This window comes from Notolepis coatsorum (genome assembly GCF_963971535.1).
Source record: "Notolepis coatsorum genome assembly, chromosome: 7".
NCBI lineage: Eukaryota > Metazoa > Chordata > Actinopteri > Aulopiformes > Paralepididae > Notolepis > Notolepis coatsorum.
This window is the reverse complement of record NC_140171.1, coordinates 28,937,293-28,956,151: the sequence shown is the minus strand read 5'-3', so window position 1 is coordinate 28,956,151 and position 18,859 is coordinate 28,937,293. Positions and strand designations below refer to the sequence as shown.

The window sequence follows — 18,859 nt, the reverse complement described above, 5'->3', positions numbered from 1 at the left end:
TCACCTCAACTCCTCTGGGATTAGGCTCAGTCTCTCTCTCTCTCTCTCTCGCTCTTGCTCTCTCTCGCTCTCTCTCGCTCTCTCTCGCTCTCACTCTCTCTTCTCTCTCTCTCTCGCCCCCCCTGAGAGTACTAAACCACTGTGCCACCTACTGCCTTTGTGTAAAAGCTTTTAGACTTTCCAGCAACACTTATTTATGGGCACACAGAAGACTAAGCCAGTATACTAGAAGCACTGTTTCTACTCTTAGCCTGTATACTAGAAGCACTGTTTCTACTCTTAGCCTGTATACTAGAAGCACTGTTTCTACTCTTAGCCTGTATACTAGAAGCACTGTTTCTACTCTTAGCCTGTATACTAGAAGCACTGTTTCTACTCTTAGCCTGTATACAGGTTGAAACATTAACACCAGCCAGCAACCAAATCCTACTCCATTTTTGGCTGTGGCTGAAGAGTGGGTCTACTCTACCAGCTGCTTTGAGTCTTAAAGGGCATGTGGACAATGTTGGACCCCTAGCTCCATTTCTTACCCACTTATCGATGATGATGGTGTATGATAGATGACCTTTCTCAGCACAATCCATGCTCTTCCTCAAACTGGACACCCAGCTCTTCCTCAGTTAGCCATAAATCAAATGTACAGTTAACGGGGCCAATATAAAAATCACTTAATCATACTCTAAAACAAAGTTCTTTGTTTAGGGTGCACCGTGGGGTATGTTTCTGTGTTTATTCCAGGGCTTGTACAGGCTGAGGTGTGGCCCCATTACTTTACATAACTAACTAGTACAGGCTGAGGTGTGGCCCCATTACTTTACATAACTAACTAGTACAGGCTGAGGTGTGGCCCTATTACTTTACATAACTAACTAGTACAGGCTGAGGTGTGGCCCCATTACTTTACATAACTAACTAGTACAGGCTGAGGTGTGGCCCCATTACTTTACATAACTAACTAGTACAGGCTGAGGTGTGGCCCCATTACTTTACATAACTAACTAGTACAGGCTGAGGTGTGGCCCCATTACTTTACATAACTAACTAGTACAGGCTGAGGTGTGGCCCCATTACTTTACATAACTAACTAGTACAGGCTGAGGTGTGGCCCCATTACTTTACATAACTAACTTGTACAGGCTGAGGTGTGGCCCCATTACTTTACATAACTAACTTGTACAGGCTGAGGTGTGGCCCCATTACTTTACATAACTAACTTGTACAGGCTGAGGTGTGGCCCCATTACTTTACATAACTAACTAGTACAGGCTGAGGTGTGGCCCCATTACTTTACATAACTAACTAGTACAAGCTGAGGTGTGGCCCCATTACTTTACATAACTAACTAGTCCAGGCTGAGGTATGGCCCCATTACTTTACATAACTAACTAGTACAAGCTGAGGTGTGGCCCCATTACTTTACATAACTAACTAGTACAGGCTGAGGTGTGGCCCCATTACTTTACATAACTAACTAGCCAGAGCTGCAGGTGTCCAGCATGAAGAACAGCATGGATTGACACCATGGTGGAAATGAGGCTAGCGGTAAGAAATTACCCGTGTTGCCCTTTAACCAAAGATTTGTAAGGATATTTTTAGTTTGGCAGGTGAACTGGTGAAAGTGGTTTGTGAGTGGTGGGTGGATTTATATTTATATATATATACATTATATATATATACACACACACAGTATATTTATTTTTATACATTTTTTCTTCCCCGCCACCTCGACTATGTGTCATGAGAGTAGGCATGATATGACAAGGGCTTGGTCACCCAAAATAACAAGTAGGTCAATAAGCACTGGTATCACCTCAGCTCAACTTAAGCACACAGAGTCCCCCAGACTCCACTAGGCCAGCCATGGAAATATTTATTCAACTATCATTGTACCTCATGACAGCGGTTTTATACAGTTTTTCCACCTATTGACCAATCTCAAACCATACGAACCATATGTCCAAGGGAAGCAACAGTTGTGATTGGAGGATCAAGAAAAGAGGGCAGGGTTTGACAAAGGTCAATTATATACATCCTGCCTTCCATGTCTGAAATGTGTTTCAGAGCAGTTGCAAAAACATTATCATAATATAATAACTGAGTTAACATTGTTACTGCATATCATATTAATGAGTAATAATGTAACCATCAGTGGAAATTGCACTGTAAAATGAAACGCTACTCGTTTTCCTTTAGTGGGCGTTGGAAAGACCTGCTTGAGAAGATAAAGAACATTGTTGCATCTGTATGCTGGACTTTACTATGTAATGTTTTTGCCATTTGACTGAATTGCATTACTGTAAAATGGAGGTGTGTGAGTAATGGATCATGGCAAGTTTACCATTACAGTATTTATTATGTTTTATTGTATAGTGTTATTTGTTGATTGCATTCCCTTAGAATTGACTGGATTCTATTCTATATTAAATCCTTTTAGGATATGATTTGAGACATTCATGACAGTTCAGGGACGTTTCATGTTTCATGTTGTAATGTAATTGTCATAAAAAGGCTATTTAATAAAATTGTATTCATTTAGAATTTTCTTTTTCCTCTTTAATAGATTTTTATTAGTTTTCTCTCCTTCTCGGATGAAGGTTATTGAAGTCTTGCGAGTGGGAGGTAACCTTAGAGAAATGTATTTCCATTTATCACAGCCTGCGGATGTCATTGTCTACAGTTACAAAAAGCGAACATCGGGAGGCGCTGAGGAAGGCCAAAGTGTGGAGCTTCTGAGAAGTGCTTTATCACAGCAACCATGTTACTTGGCTCAGTTGTGTCTCCAGGGGTGAAAGGTTATTCGTCAGGTCTTTTGAACTGTAGCGAGGCCGATCAACAAGCTGGTTGGAATCATCCACCATCGCCACGTGTGCTTCAGTCAATAACGAGCCACAACAACCATATGTATAAAACATTTTAATTATATTACAATGAGAATACACAATACCTTCAAGTGTTTGCTAAAACGTAGCCAGCACCAGGTACTCGTGTGTGTATACACACACACACACGCACGCACACACTCGCACACACACACATGCACGCACACACTCGCACGAAACGAAAAGAACTTATATAATATAACACATCTTCTGAATGCATATTACACATCCACTAAAAAGGAACATATTCACAGGTCTCTGCACAGAACTCTCCCTACTGCACACTGTGTTCCCCCTGGCTACTATGCCAAGCACCCCCCAACCTCCCCCTTTAATCTCAAACCAGCTCCCCCTCTTTGCTAACGGTTCTTGAACCAGTGTGTGTGGGCGTGCATGTCAAACCATACACCAATATGACACCTCGACCCTGAAGTCCTCTCGCATCAATACAGTAACATGACGACGGCAACGACGACAAGAAGTGAACTCCAGACACTGCGGAGAAACTCTAATGTAGAGAAGAAATAAGCATTGCTATCTTGTAATCTAGCGTCGGCCCCGAAGAACAAAGCCAAGAGAAAAGCGAGGGAGGAACGGAGGGGAAGAGAAGAGAAAAGAAATCTACATTTCATTTGTTGTTAAAGCTATACATCTGGAATTACATAGGAACCCCTCGTTAATCATTCTGAATGGAAGGTATAGAAAAATCAAAGTGACAAGTTATTTGGCAGGAACAATATTTCATGGAAGTCGTCGTGTTTTATATAAACGCCTTTTTTTCTTTTTACTGAGGGAGGACTTGGGACAAGACCGGATTCTTCTCCCTGAACCCGGTCTCTCGTCTGACCCTGTCTGTCCGTCCGCCTGCCTGCTGACTTCCCTCAGCATCGACACACACTGAGGGCGGGATCCACAAATAATGGATTGCACGGTGCTAATTGCACCCTTACTTACAATTCATTATGAATTGAAAATGGGGAACCCTGATGTAAACAAGACGAAAGTCTTTATCTGGTCTGCATCCCCTTAACAATTGTGTGTATTGAGCCGTACTGTATTGTACCCATTCTGCAATCTGTTAATACAATTTTCAATCAATCAATCACGTGCATGTTTACATCAGGGTACCCCATTTTCAGTAAGGGTGCAATTAGCACCGTGCAATCCATTCTTTGTGGATCCCGCCCTGAGCTTCTTGTGCTCTTGAGTAAAACAGCACACTTCAAAATCTCTGCACAACAGCAACATTAAAGCAGGGATCAACCCTTCTCTCCACTCACTCTGAAGTCAACAAACTATTTTCTTTTACTCAGTTGGTTGAACCCTGTCTCGTCAGGGGAATCTTCAAGATTGAAGGTTATGCCCTGTTGGTGATATAGTCAGGTGTCAAAAAAGCACCGTTGATTTCTTCAGGTGAAAGTTACCTTTGTGTTGTTTTTTTTTGCATTAAGAAAATAATTCAATCGTATTTTGTGCTCTCTTGCCGTTTCCTATGACTGGGAGGCTTTTTAGTGTTCAACAGCATCTCCGAATTGTGATTCACTCGCGAAATCGCAGTCACTCGGTACAATCTTGTGGTTTAAATTAAATCAAAGTTTTTTTTCAAAGGCACATCATTAAAAGAAATTCCATAACCACTATCCAGCAGTAGAGTGTTTCAGCACCACAGCCTCTGAAACCACTCCTTCTGAATGTGTTGCAGCAGACGCTTTGTAAATGATGTCATTGAAAATTAGAATCTCATATCTGGCCTTTTGTTCCATTCATTTTGTCCAAGTCTCTATCTCTTTTCTAACGGGGAGGTTCTGTGCGAGATAATAATTTTTTTTCCCATTTACAAGTTTACTCAGTTGATCATTTGTCCAACAAACTGAAAGAGGACCGTTTCTGCTACTAACAGTCATGTACGATTCCTTGACATGAATGTAAACTCTTAATGAAAGGAAAAAAAACACAAAAAAAATGCTTTTCTTATTAAAGAAAAAAAAATCTTGCCCTCCTGCAGTGTATGGAGAGAGTGCAGATAAAGAGGTAAAATTCATCCAAAGAAATGTCAGAACAGTTGGTCACCAAAATACACCACAGAGTCGGAGCAAAAAAAGAAAAAACAACAACACCTGCTTGTCGATAAAAACCCCGCCCACCCACCCTCTAAAGAAAAGAAAAGAAAAGCACAAGATGGTCGTATTGCTGTGTCTGAAGAGGTCCCCGATCACCTGGGGGGGGGGGGGGGGGAGTTATTAACACTATGGTAGAGGGGCCAGCCGCTGGGAGAGGAGGAGGAGGAGGAGAACACCTGCAGCTGCCTTCATCAAATTGGATTATTCTTTTATCGCTCCTCTCTCCCAAGGCCTCCCGCTTCATCTACTTTAAATTCGTTCAAAACAAGCACATTGTCAACGTACAATAACAGTGAAAACGCCACAATGACGACGACAACAAGAGGAGAGAGAGAGAGAGAGAATTAAAGAAAATAACAAAAATAAAGAAGTTTCAAGCCCATTTAAGTTTGAACCCCATCGGTGACCAGTTGGGGCTGATTGTAAGCTGCCATGAGAGTGTTTTACCAGTGTGGTCTCGAGTGACAGAGGCTGCATGGCAGACAGGCGGGCATCGACGGGGGCGGGGGAGTGCCTGGACAGGGTACCTCTGAGGGGGGGCTTCTTGCTGGAGGCCAAAGGGGCTTTCATTAGTTCTTCACGCGCCCCTTGCTCACGGCAGTTAACGTCCACCATTTTGGCGTGGGGAGGGGTTGAATTCAAAGCATTCGGCTCCTCCAGAGAGGTGAACGGGGAGGGTCAGGGAGTGTGTAGCAGGGGGACGACCTGAGTAGGGACGTGGGGTTGGGGGCGGGGCGGGGGTGAGAGAAGAGGGAGGTCGAGGGGCATGACAACAGTCACCAAGGCTCACCAAGGCACAGAATGACAGCAGGAGAGACACCCGGGAGGGGAGGGGCCAGTGTTGGTCGGCCCCTCCCCCCCCCCGCTCTCCATTCGACAAGCCCGGCCTCCTGTCTGTCTCTCATATATATATATATATAGATATACTCTTCTTTTTTGTCTTTTCAAATACAAGAGAACATTTAGGAAAATATAATACAAAATCTTAATAGAGGAAATATAGACTACACTGGCTAATATCACTTTTAGTGACCAATAGCTTTTTTTTTTTGTATGTCTTTTATCGTTTTTTCTTTTTTTGGTCAGACCTGCCATCGCGTGGACCGGCCCTTTTTGAGGTGTCGAGGTGCCGCGCTCTAACGACCGCCAGGAGCCGAGTCCTTACCGCTGATTAAAGTGGTCAGAGAGCAAAAAGAGATGCCTCTTGCGTCAATAGTTGACCTCTGTGCGTCACATCGCAGACAAAGTCACGTTTACAGGAGAATAATGAGTCCAATACATTGGTCTGTAGCGAACGCCCACAGGCTTCCAGAAGTAAGTAACAGATAGCAGAGAGAGAAAGAGGAGCTCATCTAGCTTTGAGTTATAGAAGTCAAAAGTTCTACTAGTGTCGCCCGTTTTCACATTGGCAGGTGTTTTTGCTCTCATGTCGCCGCGCTCGGGTTGGGATTCCTTTGACGTAACGTAAGAGCAAAACGGCCGCCGTGTGAACATGGTCAATGGTATTACTTTTCTGATCGTTAAAACACACACCCCAACAGGAAGCGAATCATTAGAGCCGGCCCTTTTTTTTTTTTTTCTTTTTTTTTTTTTAGATTTTTCTTATTTTTTCTTTTTTTTCACTTCTACAGCTTTGACTTGTTAATGAGCACATACAACTCAAATACACACACACACACACACACTGCTTTAAAATGTAAAAACCTTTTCAGAATTGAGAATCCCAGGTTGGATGGCACAGTAAGGAAGGAGAAAGTATCCATTAGTGAGAGGAGAAGAAAAATAGGATCATCTTTTTCTGCTGATCCGTTAAGCACCACCTCCCCTGCTGCGACGCGGTAAGAGCGACCCTCAGGGTCTCCTCCCTCCCCTCCCCGCCAGAATCGTTTCAGACTTTGTGAGAAAGCAGTAGCTTCCCGTGTTTATTGCTACATCAATTCGCTACTGAAAAGTAAAACAGGCTTTCGATTCTCTGTGTGGGGCGGGGGGCAACTCCCTGAGGCAACTCCCGTTTTTATATAGTTGTTTTTTAGTAGTCCATCCACACGACAGGGTGGTATAGTGTAGTGGTCATAAGTGTGGACCAGTGGTTCGGGAACCCCAACCAGAGGGAGATACAGTATCAGTGCCTATTCTTTCCTCTCCGTTACAGATCTGTCCAGCCTCAGGATTCAGCCCCTGAGTCGCTAGCTGCAAGTCCCGCTTCCTGGGGAAGTATCTTGTGTATAAACGAAGTGAAACGGAATGCGATCCGGTCTGAGTATCGGGCAGAACAGATCTGTAACCTTTTTCTTTTGTTGTGATTCAGTTAGACTTTGCGGTGCATTTTTGCAGTTAAAGGCCGTGAACGCAGATGCTATTGTATGTATTCAGTGAATGTATCGCGTAGATTGTTTTCAGGATTACAATGTTAAACACTGTATACGTCAAGGCAAAGAGAAGACTTAATACAACCCCTAATCCCCCCTCCCACCCCGTCAGATTCTGATGGCACAAAGCGCTGTGTGTGTTCCTCGTTCAAACAATGTACATCGAAACGTGGAGCTTATATTTGCAGTTAGCCAATTCATTCTCTAACTCTATCTCGCTCACTCTCTCGCAGACACACACACACATGCAAACACACGAAAACTCAAGTGTCCGTTAACGAGTCAAAGCTGTCCACCAACACCACAGAAAGTCCCCAATAAAAGCACACGCTCCACTCCGCTCTCCTTCGGTGCCCGTGGCAACAGTGGGTAGGGGTGGTTGTAGTCGTGTGGGGGGGGGGGGGGGGGGGGGCAGGGTGTGTCAGGCGGGGCTGGTTCAGGCAGGACACCGAAGGGGTGAGGTAGGGTCAGTGGTCTAGGTGGGTGGGTGGGTGGGCCGGGGGGGGTCAGGACACCGTGAGTGGAACCTATACCTATCCGCTTCCTGGAAAATCCAGGGAGGGGGGCCGAGGGGATGGAGGGAGGGGGGGTGCCACCGTTCCCGGGTTGGCCCAGAGACGATGACATAGGTAGTGGGTGGCGCTGGTGAAGTGGGAATGGTTGGGAGTAGGAGGAGTGGAGGGGTACGGCTGCACCCTAGCAGTGGTGCGGCTGCAGTCTGTGGGAATGTGTGGCCGTGTAGCTGGCGTCGCTGGAGCTGCTCTGGAGGCTGTAGTGGTCCTCCTCTTCCTCCTCCTCCTCTTCCTCGACATCGCTGATGCTGCCCACACTGTCCGCCTCACCGGGGGTGAACTCCATGCCCTCGATGTCCACCTCTGTACACACAGACAGGCAGAGAGACACACAGACAGGCAGAGAGACACACAGACAGGCAGAGAGACACACAGACAGGCAGAGAGACACGCACACAGGCAGAGAGACACACACACAGGCAGAGAGACACAGACAGGCAGAGAGACACAGACAGAGAGACACACACACAGGCAGAGAGACACAGACAGGCAGAGAGACACAGACAGAGAGACACACAGACAGAGAGACACAGACAGGCAGAGAGACACACAGACAGAGAGAGAGACACACAGACAGAGAGACACACACAGACAGAGAGAGAGACACACAGACAGAGAGACACACACAGACAGAGAGACACACACAGACAGAGAGAGAGACACAGACAGAGAGAGAGACACACAGACAGAGAGACACACACAGACAGACAGAGAGACACACAGAGAGACAGACAGGCAGAGAGACACACGGCAACATTATTTCTCTCGATTGCATAGGAACCCAGCGGGATGGGTTGTTTTAAAGGTGCAGGTACACAGTTGACGAGAACAAGAAACCATATGAGTCTGTTTGAAGTGTTTTCGACTATACTGTGTTTGAAATGTTTTCAACTATGTACTGTGTTTGAAATGTTTTCAACTATGTACTGTGTTTGAAATGTTTTCAACTATGTACTGTGTTTGAAATGTTTTCGACTATGTACTGTGTTTGAAATGTTTTCAACTATGTACTGTGTTTGAAATGTTTTCGACTATGTACTGTGTTTGAAATGTTTTCAACTATGTACTGTGTTTGAAATGTTTTCGACTATGTACTGTGTTCGAAGTGTTTTCGACTATGTACTGTGTTTGAAATGTTTTCAACTATGTACTGTGTTTGAAATGTTTTCGACTATGTACTGTGTTCGAAGTGTTTTCGACTATGTACTGTGTTTGAAATGTTTTCGACTATACTGTGTTTGAAATGTTTTCGACTATGTACTGTGTTCGAAGTGTTTTCGACTATGTACTGTGTTTGAAATGTTTTCGACTATGTACTGTGTTTGAAATGTTTTCAACTACCGGTATGTACTGTGTTCGAAATGTTTTCGACTATGTACTGTGTTCGAAGTGTTTTCTATTATGTACTGTGTTCGAAGTGTTTTCTATTATGTACTGTGTTCGAAGTGTTTTCGACTATGTACTGTGTTCGAAGTGTTTTCGACTATGTACTGTGTTCGAAGTGTTTTCGACTATGTACTGTGTTCGAAGTGTTTTCGACTAGCCCAGGTACTGTGTTTGCAGTTTGTAAAGTCAGACTCAAGCCTAATCACCTGTGAGTGTGAATGCGATACATCATCTGAAAGTAACCTCTTCTGTACTTTAACTAAGAATGCACACTCAAACCTCCCATCTTTAGATTGGGTTTGAAATCGTAGTTCATCGGGAAACCTAAAACAGACGTATGGTATGTGGTTCTTGGAATGAAGACGTGTGGTGTGTGTGTGTGCGTTTATTTAAGCCTTGGAGACACAGTGATGGGTAGACCCATTATGTTCAATGCCATGTGTATGTGTGTCATTTGATCCGCGGATTCAAATCAAGTATTTAGAATGTGTTCGTGAGAGAGAGAGAGAGAGAGCGAAAGAGAGGAAACATTGTTTTAGTTTGATTGCGTCCAACTTTGGGACACTTGTAGACCATGGATCTCTCTGTGTGTGGATTAGAAGAGGGTTTAGACGGTCATTAACTCTGTGCAAACAGGCCAGTCTTTGTGCTACCTCTGCTAATCCTTTTCCATTGACAAACAACTCTGTGTGTGTGTGTGTGTCTGTCTGTTCACCACCTCTAGGATTAGTAAACATAACTGTCTCCTACCCGAGGGGGGGGGGGGGCGTCTGGGGGTCTGTGACTAGAGCAAGCTGCGTATTGAAAATCAATACCATCAAGAAATGCTAAACTGGGGCGCCTGAGTGGCGCACCACGTTACTGCGCTGCAGACCTGCGCGTTCGACCCGGGTTTGTCTCCCAAATCCCGGACGGATTTGGGAGACGATATGTCCTCCCCCCATATCTTCTCCTGTTCTTCCTCTCCTCTGCTCTCTGTCGGTCATGTCTGACCAGAATAAAGCTGTAAAAATAAATATATATATGCTAAACTTATGTATTCGATGTCCTGTATAAGGATATACAGTTCCACTTGCCACATGCAACCTTAAGCATCCATAGTTTGAAAGCTGCTCGTTTATCTCGTTTGTTTACGGCCGCAGAGAGCCAACATGGTGAACTGCACAGTGTCAGCAGCTCAGTGGCAGGAGGTGAGACGACGTGTGAGAAGAACTAGTGACTTCAACCAGAATCTGGCGCCTGACCTCAGGGCCCGGGGGGAAGGCACAACCTGCCAACGAGACCGGGGGCGAGGCGGGAGGCCGCGGTGTTCAGCTGGGGTCAGCGGGGGTCAGCGTACAGCCCCAGAGTGTGTCAGAGGGGCGGCAGGCGCACACAGACACACCGCCAGCTCTATAGTCTAAGGCTTGGGCTGGATTTGCGAGCAGGTCAAAAGGGTTCAAAGGTGACAGCTACTCATTTGCAGAACGGAGGGCGGAAGGCGTTAGGGGATGATGTACACGCGTGAACACGTGTGTGTGTGTGTGTGTGTGTGTGTGTGTGTGTGTGTGTGTGTGTGTGTGTGTGTGTGTATACACACACACCAGATGGTTCTTTGTAGATACAGCCTAAGGCTGTGATGTTGTAGGTGCCATGGCCGGTCCGAGCCACTCTGAGCATGTGTTCAGGATGGAACTGATCTATATTACATGTGGATGAGTGAGTAAGTGCGTTTAAAAAGGAGGGTCTGTGCCCGACTAGCCGGGCCATGTTAGGGTTCACAGTAAAACGCTGCATAGGTCATGGGCCCGCGCTGACACCGATCCTCTCTGACGCTATATATATACTTTATTGATCTGCATTACATGTGGGTCAGTGCCTTGGATAGAAAGCCAAGGTTAATCACCAGGTCAATTACATTATGTATGGGTCAGTACACAGTTCTGTACATTCACCAAACGGCAAAACCTAATAGGGAAGTGGTTTGAATCACATTTCCAAAAAGTACTTTTCTCATCACACACAATTAATAGATTACCATAACTGTGTATACCAACATCTTCAGCCGTTATATCCTTTTAGATAAGACACATTTTTGATATGTCTAAAAACATATCGCCACTGTCGGATCAAAACCTTGCATCTCTAAAATGTTTAGGCCTTGTTTTCAAATTAACACCCATTCATTTTTGGAAAATCTTTCAATAGGTTTTGAATCGGTTCCATGTGGCCCGGGGCTTCAGATGGAACTTACTGTACACTCACAGAGTTCTCGAATTCCAAAACAGAATTCTGAGGAGAAATACAGACGGTTTCAACTTGACAACGTAAACATTCTAAATGGACCCAAGTTTTATTTCCTGTTGCAATGTTCACTAACGCAACGACTGACAGGAAATACACTTGCGTCCAAACGGTTCCCCCTAGCAACAGGGTTCCAGTGAAACCAGAATGAAAACTCGGAAATCTGAGATGTGAGGCTGTGGCGTGCCGACAGTGTGGGTGTTCTCGTCTTGTCAACTCTACGGCAGGTGCCAGGGGGGTTACCTTGCTCAGAGTCCGTGGAGATGGTGGAGCCCATGCTGTCGGTGCGGACGCGCTCCACGCCTCCCGACACAGAGAGCTGCTCCAGGCGGCGTTTGAGGTAGCGGTGCTCTCTCTGCAGCTGCTCCTTCACATTAAGAGCCTTCCTGTCCTGCTCCTCCAGCTTCTACAGACACACAGACACACACACACACGTTTTAAATGTTTGTATGAAATCCACCGATTCAATTCTAGGTAAGGGCTAAATGTTCAAAATGGTTTTAAGGACATTTAGGATACAAACAGCCTCACTACCTACCGTATTACAACAGCAGTTGAAGAGAATGCTGCTAGTTGATTGGCCCTTTTCCTTAATAGGCCTGTAGACATGTGCACGCGCACAGACACATGCACACTCGTGCACACTCACATCATCTATCTAATGTTATCTATCTGTCTGTCTATCTATCTACAGTATCTATCTATCTCTGCCTGATTGACTGACTCTCATACACACATATTTTTACATATTTTCAATCCACACTGAAATAGATAAATGTACATATCTTGAAAATGCATTTTTTTTTTTTTATTGATCTTTTTCCCCCTCCTTTTTCCTCCGATTTTCTCCCATCCCAATGTTAGTCGTTATGCCAATTCCCAATCCCCTTCCTGGTCGCTGCGCACTTACCCCCCACAGTCGGTCTGGGAGAGTGGAGGCTACCACGTGCTTCCTCCGACACACGTCCAGCCAATCAACCGCTTCTTTTCACCTGGCAGCGCGGATTCTCACTGAGAGGGCGTAGCGTGTGGAAGGATCACACTATCCCACTTAGATCCTATCCGCGCTGAGCAGGCGCCCCAACCGAACTGTAGGAGTCGCTGTTTACAACGACCCGGACCCACCCGCCAGCTTCTCCCACCCTCTAATACTGCCAATTGTAGTACTGTGAACGGCCAGCCAAGCTGGTGACAACCCCGGAGCGAAAATGCACATATTAAGCGTTTTTATGAACACACGTTTCTTCCTATTGTCTCGCCCTCTGTGTCCAGCATGTGATCTCAGATACGCACAGTACAGTATGACTCTGTCCGCTAGAACGGGGGTGGAAGTGAAAGCATGTGAACTGCACTATCTCAGTTGGCACGAGACTTCTGCCAAAATTGCAACAGAGAATATTACAAATAGTTGGGACTATTCTCTAGTCTAGTATATGATAAAGAGAATAAACCCGTGGTGAGGTGACGAAGCGAAGGAGACAAACACAACAGCGAGCGACCTTCAACGGAGAGATGTGTGACGAACCGGAAAATAAGGGTTAAAACCTGCAACGTCCGTGTTTTCCACCAACCGTCTCCTCCGCCTGGGTGCCACGGCAGTAACGGAACAGACGCTGTACTCGATGCACTGTTTTGTCTTTTTGCAAAGCAACATTCATTCCCAACACTCTTGTGAGGATGTGACAGCAGGTAATACTGGACCGTACCGGGTTTTCAAAGGGGAATGCAACCCTAGAATTCACCGGGGAACGAACGGATCTCTGACTTTGCTGAGTTTGCTCAAAGAATTCTGGTTCAGACGTGTCAACAATAATAGAATAGAAAACTCATCAGAGTGTGAAAATGTTACATTCAACAGCTCCACAAAGTCACCCCCCCCCCCCCCCCCCCCCCCGCCACTGTCTTTGGAACAGTCCCAGATTTGACATCGAGGTGACATCACAAATGTTGTTCTCTCTCTCTGATCTTCTGGGAGAGAGTCGCACGGTCACAACCGTCCACAACCGGGCACAGGAACACTGTGACTTATTTTTTTTTTAATCCACTTTTTCCTGTGTTTTCTGTGTTTTTCTCCCGTCCCAATTTAGTCGTGCCAATTCCCCCCTCCCCTTCCCGGTCATTGCTCGCATGTGCCCCCCACTGGTCGGTCTAGGAGGGTTGATAGATACTATCGCATGTCCCCTCCGATACATGCGGAGTCAGCCAGCCACTTCTTTTCACCTGCCAGCGCGGACTCTCATTGGTGAGTGTAACGTGTGGGAGGCTCACACTGCCCTCGCCATCTCCCTCCCTCGCTGTGCAGGCGCCCTAACCGATCTGTAGGAGTCGCTGTTTACAACGACCAGATTACCACCCACCGGCTTCCCTCCCGCTGACTCTGCCAATTGAGCCAGTATGACGGCCGGATTCGATACCAGTGTCTCTCGCGTTGGTGACGAGACGAGCGCTTAGTCCGCTGCGCCACCCAGCCGCCCCTGTGTGTGACTTCTTAAAATGGGTGGCATTGCCCTTTAGCTCCTATAGCCCCGCCTCTCTAATGGCCCTGCCTCACCCCCCCCCCCCCCCCCCCCCCTCCCATGACAGTATCTTGCATGTCACTCGGGCTCCGTGAGCTGCAGCAGCTAATGAACCGTGGAGAAGGAGGCAGACCCAAAGCAAACCCAAATCCAATTATCCTCCATAACCACCGCATATCTGAAACCCATCCAGCCGCCGCTGCACCCCACTGTTCCAAATCTCAGCTCTGTTGACTTATCATTTGTTTGAGCGAGATTTATTTTCCTTCTCTCAGTCTTGGGAATAGTTTCTCTCGCACGCCAGCCTCTAACAGCTCTGATTGAAAGATTAGAGTGTTTTCTTATGCCTTTGAGAGAGAGAGAGAGAGAGAGAGAGAGAGAGAGAGAGAGAGAGAGAGAGAGAGAGAGAGAGAGAGAGAGAGAGAGAGAGAGAGAGAGAGAGAGAGAGAGAGAGAGAGAGAGAGAGAGAGAGAGAGAGTGAGAGAGAGAGAGAGAGAGAGAGAGAGGGAGGAGCGGTGTATAATAATATGAGCCTGGCAGTGGAGGGAGATTTTTGGAGGGAACCGCAGTGGGAGAGCTGAGGTGGAGTAGGACGTACTTCCTGAATGCAGAGAGATGCTCCTGACCTACTTTCAGTCTGCTGGGAGTGAGTTTGAGCGTGAACATGTGGTCTGTAGTATTTCTCCAGGCCAGAGGCTCTCGCAGTTCTTCATGCCCACAATAGATACACAGAACTCAACTTGATAACGGGTTTCATACGATATTGCCTAATTGTTTACTGTTGAATAGATGAGGAGATGACGGCTGAGTGTTTGACTGGACGAGTGTTATGAGTGAGAGGATGATGAGTGAGAGGAAGATGAGGGGCTTCTCTAGTGTTAGGAGTGAGAGGAAGATGAGGGGCTTCTCTAGCGTTAGGAGTGAGAGGAAGATGAGGGGCTTCTCTAGTGTTAGGAGTGAGAGGAAGATGAGGGGCTTCTCTAGTGTTAGGAGTGAGAGGAAGATGAGGGGCTTCTCTAGTGTTAGGAGTGAGAGGAAGACGAGGGGCTTCTCTAGTGTTTGGAGTGAGAGGAAGATGAGGGGCTTCTCTAGTGTTAGGAGTGAGACGGGGTGAGGAAGTGAGACGTCACTCTCCCAGGAGACGAAAAGCTACCCTTGGAACACAGATGAACCTTTGTTTGATTGGAAAACCAGTATTTTCTTTGACGTCGGACCAACCACAATATAAAAAAGAAAACCTGAACTTAATATCGCATTGAGCGCCGCTCAGTCGATGCTCAGGCTCAGTCGATCATCCAGGGAGGGCTCAGTCGATGCTCGTCCAGGGAGGGCTCAGACGATGCTCGTCCAGGGAGGGCTCAGACGATGCTCGTCCAGGGAGGGCTCAGACGATGCTCGTCCAGCGAGGGCTCAGACGATGCTCGTCCAACACTACACTTCAGTGTTAGGGCTAGAGCCTGGATCAGTACACTTCATACCCCTGGGCTGCTCTAGTTCCTAACAAACAGTCATTCACATGCATCGCCGTATTGTGCTGACTGCTGACGCCTGCCGGTGAATGATGTAGCTGTACATTTGAACTATTTCTCATTTAGCTGGAGACCCCATGGAACCCTTTCAAGGACCACTGGGGGTCCCTGCACCCCACTTTGATCTCTGCCCTAGGCAACACATTAGAAGGACTCGCAGAGCTTGGCGGATTAGGTGGCATCGTATCTAATAATCTAACCCCTGATGCGTGTTATAGTTGTTATGGTTATGATGGAAATAGGTTTTGTCTTCTGGTACCTTGATGTGCATCTTGGCCCGTTTCAGAAGGCTCAGTGTGGTATGTCTGGAGCTCTCTGGACCCAGAGGCACCAGCTTCTTCAGCTGCTCCAGGTAGAGGCGCAATGTGGCACGTCTGCAAACACACAACCACAGAGTGAGTCAGCAAACGTACAAACAGCAGGACGGACGGAGGGGAGACTCCTACACTTAAAAGACCAACGTCCCTCTCTTCCTCTTTAAAAGCACCACAGTCTAAACAACACTCGAGAAGTGAGAGACAGAGGGGAGAAAGAAAGACAGAGGTTCCCATGACAACACAATACGACTGTGTGACTGGGGTGATGTTCTGCTGGTTTCCTTTCGGTTCTGGCATTAGGCTCGGCCTGCTCAAAGAATGTGGGGGTGTAGGGTCTAGCTGGTTAAGCATGCTCAAAGATGTGGGGGTGTAGGGTCTAGCTGGTTAAGCATGCTCAAATATGTGGGGGTGTAGGGTCTAGCTGGTTAAGCATGCTCAAAGATGTGGGGGTGTGGATTGCTTGGGCTTGGGCTGATCGCTATACTAACCCGTTTGGCTGGGTTAGGGGGAGGGCAAGTCATGGGTGAGAATCTGGCGTTGTGGACAGCAGGTCTAGGCGCTTGCTCAGCGGAGGCAGAACTTGATGAAGGCAGTGTGACCTCCCACGCGTTACACTTCACCAATGAGAGTCTCGCTGCCAGGTGAAAAAAGAGTCACTGGCTGTCGCCGCGCGTGTCGGAGGAAGCGTGCAGATGACTTCAGGATTCCCTTGTACCGACCAGTGGGAGAACATGCGCACAACAACCAGGTAGGGGAGGGGGGAATTGGCACAACGACTAAATTGGGACGGGGAGAAAACAGAGAAGAATCGGAGAAAGAGAGGATTAAAAAATATATATATTTATATATGTGGGGGTGTAGAGTCTAGCTGGTTAAGCTCAAAGATGTGTGGGTGTAGAGTCTAGCTGGTTAAGCTCAAAGATGTGGGGGTGTAGAGTCTAGCTGGTTAAGCTCAAAGATGTGGGGGTGTAGAGTCTAGCTGGTTAAGCTCAAAGATGTGGGGGTGTAGAGTCTAGCTGGTTAAGCTCAAAGATGTGGGGGTGTAGAGTCTAGCTGGTTAAGATCAAAGATGTGGGGGTGTAGAGTCTAGCTGGTTAAGCTCAAAGATGTGGGGGTGTAGAGTCTAGCTGGTTAAGATCAAAGATGTGGGGTGTAGAGTCTAGCTGGTTAAGATCAAAGATGTGGGGGTGTAGAGTCTAGCTGGTTAAGCTCAAAGATGTGGGGGTGTAGAGTCTAGCTGGTTAAGCTCAAAGATGTGGGGGTGTAGAGTCTAGCTGGTTGAGCATGCTCAAAGATGTGGGGGTGTAGAGTCTAGCTGGTTGAGCATGCTCAAAGATGTGGGGGTGTTATGGCTAGTTGGTTCAACATACATAAGATATAAAGGGTGGAGGGGCTAGCTGGTTTTAATGTAAAGGGTGGAGGGGCTAGCTTGTTAGATATAAAGGATGAAAGGGGCTAGCTGGTTATATATAAAGGGTGGATGGGCTAGCTGGTTAGATATAAAGGTGGAGGGGCTAGCTGTAGATATAAAGGGGTACTGGAGGGGCTAGCTGGTTAGATATAAAGGGTGGAGGGGCTAGCTGTAGATATAAAGGGGTACTGGAGGGGCTAGCTGGTTAGATATAAAGGGTGGAGGGGCTAGCTGGTTAGATACAAGGGTGGAGGGGCTAGCTGGTTAGATATAAAGGGTGGAGGGCTAGCTGGTTAGATATAAAGGGTGGAGGGGCTAGCTGGTTAGATATAAAGGGGTGGAGGGGCTAGCTGGTTAGATATAAAGGGGTGGAGGGCTAGCTGGTTAGATATAAAGGGGTGGAGGGGCTAGCTGGTTAGATATAAAGGGTGGAGGTGGGCGGAGGGTCAGATAATATATTCAGCGTGTAGTGCCTGTGGCAAAACCAAAGACTTGACTATTGTATACTGTATGAAAACACTTTCAAATCCCCAGGAGCCGGAATCACATCATCGTCAATTTGCAATGCAAACCCCCTCATGCATGACAAGAGGCAGAAGAGGCATGTTAGCACACTGACACTCCTACATCCTGCCTCATTAACACTGAACACCCCACATGTATACACTCACACACAGTCAGTTGCTTTGCATTTAATTCTAGCAGAGGTCACAAACACACACACGCATGTGCACACAAACACACACACACACTCTTCAGGTTAGCAATCTTTAGCAATCTTTCCAAACAACCATGCAAAGTTGCATAAGCAGCAGCGGCTGTGTGCTTTCTATCACATTACATAATAGAACAGAGACACCGTGGTAACACAGTGCCTTTGACCTAAGCTGATGAGCGCGCTCGCGCCCCTGCTGCTAACGAGCTCCCAAATCCATTTGAAAGGCGACGTGAAAAGCCATGTCAGACATCAGCAGCACTGTCACCCAAGCCATGACGAGACGAGGGAACATCGCCAGAGAGCCCGGGCCGGCCCGCTCAGGACCAGGAGTCACGGGGGAAGTGGAAGCTCTGGTAACACGGGGAGGCGCACCACACGATGCAGGTCACCACTTAAAATAGACCTTAATTTCACCGTCTGCCTATTTCTGGTGAAGTACGGTAAACAGACTTAGGGCATGCCACTTATCGGGGCCTGATTATTTACCATTATGTTGTCTACGGTGTCGGATTTCAATTGGCCTTCGTCTTTGTCAAGTGCGCCACCCGCCACACAACCCAAACACACTAATTCGCATGCAGGAGTGCCAAGGCATGACACACTGACCTCCATGTTCTCGGGGCGCCGCCCTCCGCCTTGGGTTTCATCATGCATCATGCAATCAGGCATGTTTTCAGTGAGACAGAACTACTATGCGCCGCTAAGCCTCAAACCGAGGGAGCGTCCGTAAAACCCCACACCCATCGCGTGCCAAAGTCA

At 46.9% G+C, this 18,859-nt stretch overlaps 1 protein-coding gene across 1 annotated transcript in view; it reads right to left on the bottom strand.

Annotated features, from left to right (window-relative positions):
* Window positions 1–5,090: 5,090 nt before the first annotated feature.
* mxd4 (MAX dimerization protein 4) overlaps window positions 5,091–18,859 on the bottom strand; it is a 46,858-nt gene continuing 33,089 nt past the window's right edge. Inside the window, exons 4-6 of the mRNA XM_084318185.1 lie at window positions 15,914–16,028; window positions 11,853–12,015; window positions 5,091–8,243 (exon numbers count right to left, since the gene is read on the bottom strand). Coding sequence (XP_084174311.1) covers window positions 8,065–8,243; window positions 11,853–12,015; window positions 15,914–16,028 — 457 coding nt within the window. The 3' untranslated portion in view covers window positions 5,091–8,064. The remainder of the gene's footprint in view (window positions 8,244–11,852; window positions 12,016–15,913; window positions 16,029–18,859) is intronic.